Raw genomic sequence first — 12130 nt, 5'->3', positions numbered from 1 at the left:
AAATTTGTTAGAGTTCTATGAGGAGGGAGCAAGCAGCATAGATGAAGGAGAATCAGTAGATGTGATATATTGGATTCCAAAAGGTGTTTAATAAGATACCAGTGTAATAAGATAAGTGACTACATCACTGGGGGTAACACATTTGCATTAATAGAGTATTGGCTAACTATGATGGGAGTGAATGCACTATCGCCAAGTTTGCAGATGACCCAAAAATATAGATCAGACAAGTCATGATGATGTTACAAAGAATCTACAGTGGGATATAGATAATTAAGTGAATTGGTAAGGTAACTTGCCAGTTGGGATATAATGTGGGGAAATGAGACGTTATGCACTTTGGCAGAAAGCATAGAAGATATTATTTAAATGGTGAAAGACAACTGAAAGTTGGAACACAGAAGGATTTGATGATCTTCATCCATGAATCATATCAAGTTTGCATCCATGTACAGTGGATAACAGGGAAAACAAATGGAATGATGTCTTTTTTTCCAAAGAGAATGGAGTGTAAGTAGGGAGGCTTTGCTTAAACTGTACTCAACACTAATTAGTCCACAGCTGGAAGACTGCGAAGAGTTTTAGTCCCCTTATCCAGGCAAAGATATGCTGGGGCATTGGAGGCACTCCAGTCAAGAATAGCCAGTTTGATCCTGGTTATGGTGGGATTTTCCTTTGGGGAGAGTGTGAGTAAATTGGGTCAGTACTCATTAGAGTTTAGCAGAATGAAAAACGAGCTTTTTAAAATATGGAAGATTCTTAAGGGATTTGACAAGATGCAGGAGTTTGTTTTGCTTTGACAGAGACACAAGGACTGGAGAGCATAATCTCAGAGAAAGGGTCACCCATTTAAGATAGAGATGAGGTTTGTTTTCTCTCTGAAAGCAGGAAATCTGTGGAATTCTTTACAACAGAAGCTGGCAAGGCTGAGGAGTTAAGTATATTAATTACTGAAATAGACTATAAATCAAGAAGAGGATTGGGGATTATATGGATAAAGGAAGAAAATAGAATTGAAGATTCTGTGATCTGCCATGAATGGTGGAGTAGACTTGATAGGCCGAATGGCCAATTTCAGCTACTCGTATGGCCTTAATGCTGTCTCTTCCTGGTACTAGATTTGTTGAAGCAAAATGGAGACAGTTTTAAGAACGTACAAATCAGCTATGAAAAATGCACATTAAAATAGATTCAATGACTGGCACCTGAGATGGTACAGCTGATCGCTCAGTGTAAGGAGATAAGTGCTCACTCTAAAACTTCTGATTTTTCCCATGCATTGTTTTGTGTTAACCGTGAAAGGTGGTGACAATTTGAGGGTGAGTCACACATGCAGCAGTCAATTTAAGAATGTTATTGACAAAGTGCTGAAAGTAAATGGCTTTCTAATTCTATTGGTTGGGAAAAGATGTGACAGACCATACAGAACAACTGAGATCTAAGTAGAAGAATTGATTTATTTGATGTTTGCTTTAACCTTAATATTCATAATGACTTAGTGGTTACCATTTTACAGGGACAGAATGATGCTTTTAAAAATGGAGCAGGAACTAATAGATTTTATCAACGATAACAAGTAAGTGATTATATTGCAATTTATTGCTTTAAAGAGAAGCATTTTAAATTAGATTTATTTTACTTTAGATGTTATTTTTATTCACTAGCCATACAAAATTGTGCAATTTACTTCTTTTTTAAGATAACACTTAAATGGTTGAAGTTTTGAAGTGAATTTTGTGCTTGAAATCATCAATCTCAGGCACTTATAAGATTTCAGTAGCAATGAGTATTATAGGAGACATATGGGAGAGAGAAAAAGAAAATACCATGGTTTTACTCTTATTAAAACAGGTTTAATCCAAAATGCAGTTCCTTATTTTGCTGAAGTCATTTACTCTCCTATTCATTTGTTCACTTTGAAATTTGTATCATCTGTAACTTTGAAATTATGTCCTGAATATCCAAATGTAGGGCCATTAAACGAATACCAAATCCTACGGGGCACTACAGTTTAGTGTCATCCAGTCTAAAGAACAAGTGTTCACCACTACTTTCTGCTTTCTGACCCTTAGCCATTCACATTGTCAATGACCATTCAAGCTCGCAGACGTCACTTTTGCAAACAGGTTTGGTATTAGCACTTTATGAAATGCCTTTTTCAAAATTCCTATACATAGTACATACACCAAATTCATCAAAACTCTCCATTACCTTATAAAAAATAATTGGATGCAAAATACTGTGAACAAACCCATGCTGATTGTCATTGATAATGTCTTATATTTTTCAAGTAATAATTAATCTTGCCTTGGATCATTATACCAAACTCCTCCTCTTGCATTTACATAAGGTTGACTGGCTTTTAATTTCCAAGTTCATTGCACACATGCATGCACACAGAAACCTACATCATTCACAATGTACACGAGCATTCACATACATACACTCACAAATACACACACTTATAGTAAATGTATTCAACACATTTAGTTTTTAGTCTTTTTCACATTGGGGCTGAGCCTTCAATGGCGATTAACGTCCCATCATCAGCAAGGAAATCCATCAGAACAAATGCTCTTGATTGTCGTCTGGTGGATTTCTCTGCCTGTACAGTGTCCCATTACTGAAGATTCAGACTGCCTACAGCTGTTGACCAATTGCAGGGTGTGTGGTGGGGGTAGAGAAGGATCAGCGGTCTGACTGGGTGGGGGTGACCAGGGGCAGGCAATTACCAGATGAGGGGCAAGAGAAAGGTCACAAGCTCATGAAAAGTAGTAAGCAGTGTCTGGGGAAGCCAGGGCCAGACAGGCAGATCACAGTGAATACACATGACATGAGGTGGTCACTGAAGGTAGAGGGTGGCAGCCCCTCTGTAGGGATAGAATGACCTAATAGAAACCACCCTAGAGACCGCTAGGAGGTGTCTGAGTTTCACCGGGTGGTCTCAGCAGGTAATGGGTGGGTTCCCCGATTGGACAAATGCTGGAAGAAGGGCCTGTGCCCGAAACGTCGAATCTCCTGTTCCCTGGATGCTGTCTGACCTGCTGTGGTTCCAGCAATAAAGTTTCAACTTTGATCTCCAGCATCTGCAGACCTCACTTTCTCCTCAAATGCTGGAAGAGGCTCTTTGATTGACTCAGTTAAATTCTTGATGGCTAGCACAGCTACCAGTTTTCCCCATCGTTGAGTAAACAGAATGGAGCAGTAGAAAGATGTTAGAAACCTCCTCTAATATATTACTGTACCATTCTGTTAGTCTTTTCGCTTGGCATAGGAAAATTATGACCTGGGCTGGGAACCAATCTAATTTCTCTGCCTTCAATGGCCAATCCTGCTAAACCTAAGAAATTGCAGGTGAATCTTTTCCTTTGGTTACCTGCCTGTTCCTTATGCCCCCAGATCAATCACTTTTAAGGTGAATTTGCATACTCCTGTGCTCTCACTTCTCATAGGACACAACCTGCCCATGGATAGCAATAAACAGCTTTGGACTATTGGCTAATGAATATGGTACAGTGAGGATGATTGTCACTTTAGAGCTTCAAAGATATGTTGGACTTCTTTTCACCTCAGTGCTGGACCCCATCTATTAGTTTAAAAAATGTTGCCGTGTTAATATCATTGAGATGTCCTGAGTCTTATTCTGCTACAGCACCTGAAGATTTGGTAATAGGTCCACCCAATATTTTGTTTGATAATAATTTATTTACAGCAGAGTGGACAGTACATAGTTATTAAGAGTAAACAGTAAAGTGTGAATTAAAGTTCAGTTCAAATCAGGCGATGATAGCAGATCAGTCTCACTCAAGGCCATTATTCAACATGTTTGGATTTCACAATGATCCAGTTGCTTCACAATTCCTCCTGGACTTCTAACTGACAGGTGTGTTATTGAATTTGCTTACATAATTTGTCACTGTGCACTTGAACTCTCAGATTCGGGGTTCCAATACCATAACACATGTTCTGACTAATGTTTTCTACCAAAGGTCGAATTCTCTTTCAGATGTCTGGGATTGGAGCTCATGAGCTTTTCCAGCGTTGACATTATTCAACCTGTTCTGAAGCAAGATGTTCAAAGAATTGGCTGGCTCCAATTTGTCAAATTTACCAGTATCATGCTGCACAGCAATTCCTCTGAGTTTACTGAATGGGAAGATATGCATACAATGGCTTTTCTCAAAACCTTAACAGACATTTCGTAGAAGCTGCAAGGTTTTATGGATAAATCTCATTCTCATGTTCTTTCTCATTCTCCTCCCAGTCCTAAGAGTCTAACTGTATTAAACCAGAGAGATTCATTGCTTAGAGATCTGCAAATATTTTTAAAAAGCAAAGTATGAATATTTGCTCACATCTAAAATGGCTATTACAGTAAAAATAGCAGGAGTGGATTTCTGCTGAGCCTTTCCTGCTTGTCCTCAATTATTTTGTTGAGGGAGTTTTACAAAGGTTGTGCAGGAGGTTGAAAGTTATGTGAACACTGTCAACTTCCATTTTGTCCAGTGGGTCTACTCCATATTACACTGTTCACCCAGCTGCTTTGCTTCTTTGATTGTGTCTTATAAGACCATATGAAATAGGAGCAGAATTAGGCCATTCAGCCCAATGAGTCTCTCTGCCATTTGATCATGGCTGATATGCTTCTCAATCCCATTCTCCTCAAGATAATCAAGAACCGATGTATTTCTGTCTTAAATATACTCAATGACCAGGCCTCCAGAGCCTTCTGTTTCAATGAGTTCACAGATTTACTATTTCATGGCTGAAGAAATGCCTCATCTTAGTTCTAAAGGGCATGCTTCACTCTGAGGCTGTGCCTTTGCGTACTATTCTCTCCTTCTAATGGAAGTGTCTTCTCCACATCCAGTCTAGCCAGGCTTCACAGTATTCTATAAGTTTCACTGAGATTCCCCCCTCATCCTTTTAAACTCCATTGAGAACAGACCCAGAGTCTCCTTATATGACAAGCCCTTCATCCTAGGGATCATTCTTGTTAACCTTCTCTGGACCCCCTCCAAGGCCAACACATCCTTCCTTAGATGTGGGGCACAAAACTACATATATTTTTCAATCTGAATGATTTGCTTCAGCCTAGCCTTTGCTATTATTAGCAAACATCTATTATTTTCAAGTATATCTATGTGTCGTGTCACAACACAAAGCAAAGCATTACCTTCATGGGGAATATATTGACTTTATTTGGTTTCTATTTTCTAGCAACCACTACAAGAAATTCCCTCCAATGTCATCGTATCATCGGATGTTGGTGCACAGAGTAGCAGCTTATTTTGGAATGGATCACAATGTAGATCAAACTGGAAAATCTGTCATAATCAACAAAACTAGCAATACTAGAATGTAAGTATTGCCTGTACTTAATGCTGATTGTCTTTCAGAAATGATTTTCTGTAATAAGATTCTTTCATTGTTTATTTGTACGTGTGAATGCACTACATCTCGTCCAGCACAATAGTCTATGAAAAATTTAAAGTTTGTCCCTGCCTGCTACAGGCTGTGCACTAGTCACAGGCTCAATGCCCATCACAGCTTGATAAAGTCCCAGTGTAGATCAGTAATTATGTGCAGTAAAATGACGTGAATCACATTTGCAGAAAACTGATTTGATTGCATTTCTTTGTGTTTATGTATGTCAACAGACCAGAGCAAAGGTTCTGTGAGCACATTAAAGATGAGAAAAATGATGAGTCCCAGAAAAGATTTATTTTAAAAAGAGATAATTCTAGTATGGATAAAGACGACAATCAGGTACGTAATACTGTGTGAAGCTTGAGAATAAAACTTTTCCTAATAATACGCAGCAGCAAAAGCTATTCAATTTTTAATCCACTCAGCCAGTTAACCTACTATACATACATATGACAGCAGTAATGTGTGTACTTTAACTAATCTACTCAAACCTCAAATCAGTTGGATGGGATTTTAAATAGGTTTATGTGTAAACGAACAGTATTTCATATCCTTTCAGGAAATGTTTATCTTGCAGCAAAATAGGATTCATCCATTTAGAGATGATAGAAGAAGTAAATCAATTGAGGAGAGAGAAGAGGAATATCAACGAGTAAGAGAGAGAATTTTTGCACAAGATGTAAGTAATTTCTCTGTTAGCCTCGTACCCCATTTACACGGGGATAGCAAATTGAGTTCGGATGTATTTATCTGAACTAAATTTGGCCTCCCTAGCATTTGCACTCACCTCTGCCCTGAGCCAATATACATGTCTGAACAGGATTAAACTAAATTACCTGTCTGAGGAATGTGCTGGTTAATTGGACAGAACAAAATTTCAGCAGAGATTTGAATCAGACTGTTCATACCAGACTTATTCAGATCCTCTGCTTGTGACTGAAGTTAAACCAGTGTTGGAGGGTGAGAGATTTCATATCAGGGTAGATAAATCAGTGTCATTTAATTGTTGAACCAAAACAGCTGTAAATTCAAAATAATTTAAGATTTACAGCTGTAGTGTAAACGGGGCTGTAGAAAGGCTAAAGTCATAAATTAGATAACATAAATAAGGTCAATATCCTAAATAAATAGGTCACAAACACATTTCTATTGTATGAAATGTCATGTTTCTGTGTTATAAAATTCAAAATTCTTAACACATTATACAAAAACTGAATATTTACTAAGTAGTTGGGATTAGAAGTCGTCTTGCTGTATTCAACTTTAATGAACTTTTAAATTAGTGCAGTTTGACATGATAATAATTTGCACTGTACTGTCACAATAAAAAAAATCACCTATCACGTCAAAATGTTTTAGCCAATTGTAAGCACCTTGCATCTTTATCAACTAATATGTTTTAACAAATGTTAGACAGATGGAAAACCAGTGAATACAGGAAATTGATTTAATTATAAATGCATGCAGCACTTTGAATGGGGGAGTTAGCCAAAGGGATTCAATTTAAACAAAAATCTACTTTATAAGAAAAATTGAGCTTATTTCTGTCACATATTCCCCATCTTTCTGTCTCATACTATGCATCTTAACTTTCTATTGCTCAGTTTTTAAGTTTACACACTAAAGTTGGTCATAAAATAAAGGAGTAAAGAATACAGTTAAATTGAAGATGGAAGAATTTGCTCACATGCAGCAGATCTGTCAATATGTGAAGAGAAAAGAAAGATAAACATCTTAGGTTTGAATTGTTCAATGTTGCAAAGAATCTTAATCTTAAACCAGTTGCCAGCCTTTCCCATTTTCAGCTGCTCACAATCTTGTTATGATTTCTGGTATTTTCAGCCTAGTTAAGGTTTTCCTTTCTCAACCCTCTTGGTTACTTGGTTGCCAAAGTGGGAGATTCAGTATTTTACAGATTAAAGATAACTAATCAACATACTGTATATACTCGTGTATAGATCGAATTTTGAAGATGGTTTTTTAAATCTGAAATTAGGGGAGCGACTTATACAGTACAGTCGCCCTGTACTGTCGTACCATTACAGTAATTCTGAAAACCTGGAGCGGAGCATGACGGCTGGTGGACTGGAAGACCCAGAATGGAGCAGTACAGCCAGCAGACTGGAAAGCCAGAGCAGAGCACAACGGGCAGGCACACTGACTCATAAATGTTGATCTTTAACTGAAGAACTGGGGTCGACTTACACACGAGATATATGGAAAAGACAAGATATTTTGGCCAACAATAGGGGGTTGATTTATGCATGAGATTGACCTATACTCGAGTATATATGGTATTAAAGTCATTTTTCAGCATTTTGCATCAGCGTCTTCTTATTGCACTGACCTCTACTGCGGTAAGGTTGCTCAAGTGTTCGTTCATCATGTGAAATTGTTAGGAGGTGTTAGCAGGCCACTCGACCATGAAGAACATGATCATATCCAAATAAAAGCAAAGTACTGTGGATATTAGAAATCTGAAATAGAAACACAATATTCTGGAGAATCTCAGCAGCTCTGGCAGCATCTCTGGAAAGAGAAACAGAGGTAATGTTTTGAGTCCTGTCTGACTGTTCTTTGGAAGACAGATCCATACTGGACTTGCAACATTACCTCTATTTCTTTCTCCACAGGTGCTGCCAGATCTGTTGAGTTTCTCCAGCACTTTTAGTTTTTATCATATCCAAGTTTGACTTTGCCCTCCACACAGGTATCTTAAAACAGGGGTCTAACCAGGAGTAGGAATTCTGGCTGATTTCCTCCCCCTTATTCAAGGGTACTGAGGCTAATCATAATGCCTTTTCTGTCACTTCTGAATGACAGCTGACTGAATAGACCAGGAATCAAACCAGAAGTTCTGGTTTGAACGGTTTAGTCATTCAATACCTTTATTGATTCAGTATTGGGCACTTTTGACCATATAACTTTCATATTAACAATTATGCCCATAATCCCAAGCACTAAACTGTGTTGTACTAATAATGCGTAGAAATGGTGCATTGCAGTTAAAGTTAAATAACTATATAGCTAGGTAAAAACTTTTATGATGTGAATATTAATTGTTTTACTTCAATTAAATTGCTGCATTATTTTGGTTCATACTGTTACGGAGATCAGCTTAAATATGTTCCCAATGCATTTCCTCCTCCCTTTACTCCTATTATTCGAGCTTTATCATGTTGTCATCTGTTGTCACTAGATACAAAAAAGCTTTTCTGCAGTGTAGCTCTGGGTTGCCGATATGATTGAAGCAAGTTGTAGACATCATCATGTGTAGTCAGACATCTGTTTGTTCTTGTTTAAGAATGGTATCATGAATGTATGAAAGAAGTGTAGTTAAATTGAAATATATTTTGGTCTGCCTTGTGAATTCCTTTGGCATGGTTATTATGTTGTAACAGTAAATTTTGCCTGGCAAGTCTCCCAATAGAGTGGAGTGGTGCAGAGACAAGTATATTCTTTACTGTTTCTCTTGGCATTCATTTTATTGACTGAAAAATTGTGAGCACAGTCTATCAGGCATACTGACCACTGATCCTAATTCTCTGATCTTCACTCCCACTGAGTGAAGTACTATGTCAGGATTCAAGCCTTGCAAAATTTACCTTTTTGAATCAGGGTGACATTTTATTTAGTTGAAAGCAAAATAATGCATGATCTGAAAATCTGAAACAAGCAGAAAATGTTGGCTTCTCAGTAGCTCAAGTAACATTTCTGGAGTGAGAAAGAATTCATATTTCAGATCGATGGCCTTGAGCATCATTAACTCTGTTTCTCTCGCTCCACAGATGCTGCTTAAAATTTGCAGAAATTTCCTACAATTTCTGTTTTTATTTTAGCCTTTATTTAATTAAGCAGTTTGTATTGTTGCAATATTTATGACGTAATTGTTACCATTGCCACCTTGTTTGAAAATTTATGATTGTCAAAATCCATATGATCAACTGATTTCAGTAATTTTCATATTTTTTTGTTTAAAATGAGGCGTGACAAAATTATGATGACTTCTCACTACAATGACATTTTGAACCCCCCTATGTATGACGCCTAACTAAATATTGATAAAGGTCATCACTATCTTGGGTGCTTTGCAGTCAGCTATGTTTGCCTGAAACCCATCGTGACCTTTAATACCAGCTTTTTAACACAACCATGACCATTATCTGATTAAGTAAAATGGCTCAAATAGAATGAAAAAAATAGGCTTTTTTTCCTAATGTTAGTTCAGAAAGGTCTTTATGGTAAATTTTACCTTTTCCAATGATCATTGTTGTGATACTCCTTTTATACAAAGGCAAGTTGTTCTGGACTGGATACCTCACAAATAGCTACTGTCTATCACACTGGTATGATTCAGTAGTCCAATCCATTTGTCCAGTCTGTTGATGAGATAAGGTGTGATTTACCATGAGATAGTATAAATAAATTAACACTTAATGGAGATAAGAATTTGAATCCATGTGGTTTATAAATTTGAGTTCTGTGGACAATTCGCTCAGTGGGCTGAATGGTAGGAGTGTGGTACAACATATATCCAACTACGGGAGTCAACCCCCATGCTGGCTGTGGTATTTTGTGGAGGTCTGCCTCCTTAGCTTGCCCTTGGTGTTGGTGATGCCCCTCAAGTCATCTACTAATTGTCTCTCTTTAACAGAGTGAGATGCCTACAGTCTTTTGTGCACGAGAAATAATTACCATACTTACCCAGATAGATAAAGTTACCAGATTGTAAGGACTACAAAATGCAACTGAACTACTTTCTGGAATGCAAGAATATATAGCAAGCTATATGTTGAAATGTTCCATTTTTCTTTACAGTCCACATGTTCCCAGGACAGCCTATATGTTGAAAACAGGTAAGCAATAATTGAATATGTTTGAATAGTGAACGTTAAGGCATAGGTTGGTCATTCAAGACTATGGGTGGAATTTTACCCTCCATGATGCGGCATGGACAATGGTGAGGGAGTTGGGAAAATGCAAAGAGAATGGAAAAAAAAGTCAGAATCTCAACATTGGCAGAAGTTTTTTTTGATTTTCCCAAAAACTTTCAATGACAATTTCATAATCAGATTCATAGTCAGTAGATTTCCTGACTCAATCAACCTGCCTTGATAGCAAATGTCATTGGACACCAAGACTCTCCAACAGATTGAACCGCACTGCAATACTAACACTGTTCCCATCCTCTCAGTTTATTTTATTCTTCTTGGCCATCTATTGACAAGCATTCCCACTTTGCTTTTGAAGAATAACTAAGACATATAGAACAGGGTGCTGAGTAATTGCAACACTTGAAATCCACTGACAATACTGAATTGTGAAAGCAAGTTTTTTTTAAAAGTTAATTCAATTAGATGAGTTGCAAAGTTTACAAAGACAAAAACAATGTTTTCATTAGTTTGCATCGTTTGCTTGCTATACAAAAGGAGTATCCGCATTCCTTTCTCTTCAATTTAAAATGTAAATTTCACATGCCCAGTCCTTGATAGTACGTTACTTTATTTAACAAATGTTTCAATTAATAAGTAGACTCCCTATGCTGCTAATTGTGTGCTCTTCTTCCTTGGAATAGAGTAGAGTATGATATAATAATCGACTGTACAAGTTGGGATTGAGTTCAGACTGCAAGGACATGATTGATTCTTCTTTGCACTGCCTCATGATTTGGAGGAGCCGGTGTTGAATTGGGGTGGGCAAAATTAAAAATCACACAACACCAGGTTATAGTCTAACAGGTTTATTTGGAGGCACTAGCTTTCGAAGCACTGCTTCTTCATCAGGTGGTTATCCTGTTGGACTATAACCTGGTGTGTGATTGTTAACTTTGTCCCTAAATGTATTTTTTGTCATTCCATATTTCCCAGTCACTTGCACAGCAGTTATAGAGTCATAGAGATGTGCAACATGGAAATAGACCCTTTGGTCCAACTTGTCCATGCCGACCAGATATCCCTCCCCAATCTAGTCCCACCTGCTAGCACCCGACCCATATCCCTCCAAATCCTTCCTATTCATATACCCATCCAGATGCCTTTTAAATGTTGCAATTTACCAGCCTCCACTACTTCCTCTGGCAGCCCATTCTACACACACACTACCCTCTGCATGTAAGGTTTGCCCCTTAGGTCTCTTTTATATCTTTTCTCTCTCACCCTAAACCTATGCCCTCTAGTTCTGGACTCACCCACCCCAGGGAAAAGACCATGTCTATTTACCCTATCCCATGCCCCTCATGATTTTATAAACCTCCATAAGGTCACCCCTTAGCCTCCGACGCTCCAGGGAAAACAGCCCCAGTCTGTTCATTGTCTCCCTACAGCTTAAATCCTCCAATCCTGGCAAAATCCTGGTAAATCTTTTCTGAACCCTTTCAAGTTTCACAACATCTTTCCGATAGGAAGGAGACCAGAATTGCACGCAATATTCCGAAAGTGGCCTAACCAATGTCCTGTACAACCGCAACATGATCTCCCAACTTCTGTACTCAATACTCTGAACAAATAAAGGAAAGCATACTAACCGCCTTCTTCACTATCCTATCTACCTGCAACTCTACTTTCAAGGAGCTATGAACCTGCACCCCGATGTCTCTTTGTTCAGCAACAATCCCTGAGACCTTACCGTTATGTGTATAAGTCCTGCCAAGATTATCATCCTCTTTTTGATAACTCTCAGCTAATAGAACCCCCATCCTTCA

General features: G+C 38.0%; 1 protein-coding gene across 15 annotated transcripts in view; it reads left to right on the top strand.

The window, feature by feature from the left end:
• LOC122549297 (cAMP-regulated phosphoprotein 21-like) overlaps nucleotides 1–12130 on the top strand; it is a 361656-nt gene that overhangs the window by 279647 nt on the left and 69879 nt on the right. For 11 of the 15 annotated variants that reach the window (XM_043688843.1, XM_043688844.1, XM_043688846.1 and 8 more), the window contains 5 exons: nucleotides 1517–1576; nucleotides 5221–5361; nucleotides 5661–5769; nucleotides 5990–6109; nucleotides 10249–10286. In XM_043688843.1, coding sequence (XP_043544778.1) covers nucleotides 1517–1576; nucleotides 5221–5361; nucleotides 5661–5769; nucleotides 5990–6109; nucleotides 10249–10286 — 468 coding nt within the window. The remainder of the gene's footprint in view (nucleotides 1–1516; nucleotides 1577–5220; nucleotides 5362–5660; nucleotides 5770–5989; nucleotides 6110–10248; nucleotides 10287–12130) is intronic. The other 4 variants (XM_043688851.1, XM_043688852.1, XM_043688853.1 and 1 more) reach the window with 2 other exon arrangements.

Source organism: Chiloscyllium plagiosum, chromosome 4 (assembly GCF_004010195.1).
Source record: "Chiloscyllium plagiosum isolate BGI_BamShark_2017 chromosome 4, ASM401019v2, whole genome shotgun sequence".
Taxonomy (NCBI): domain Eukaryota; kingdom Metazoa; phylum Chordata; class Chondrichthyes; order Orectolobiformes; family Hemiscylliidae; genus Chiloscyllium; species Chiloscyllium plagiosum.
The sequence above is the reverse complement of the archived record's forward strand: the minus strand, read 5'-3'. Positions and strand labels throughout refer to the sequence as shown.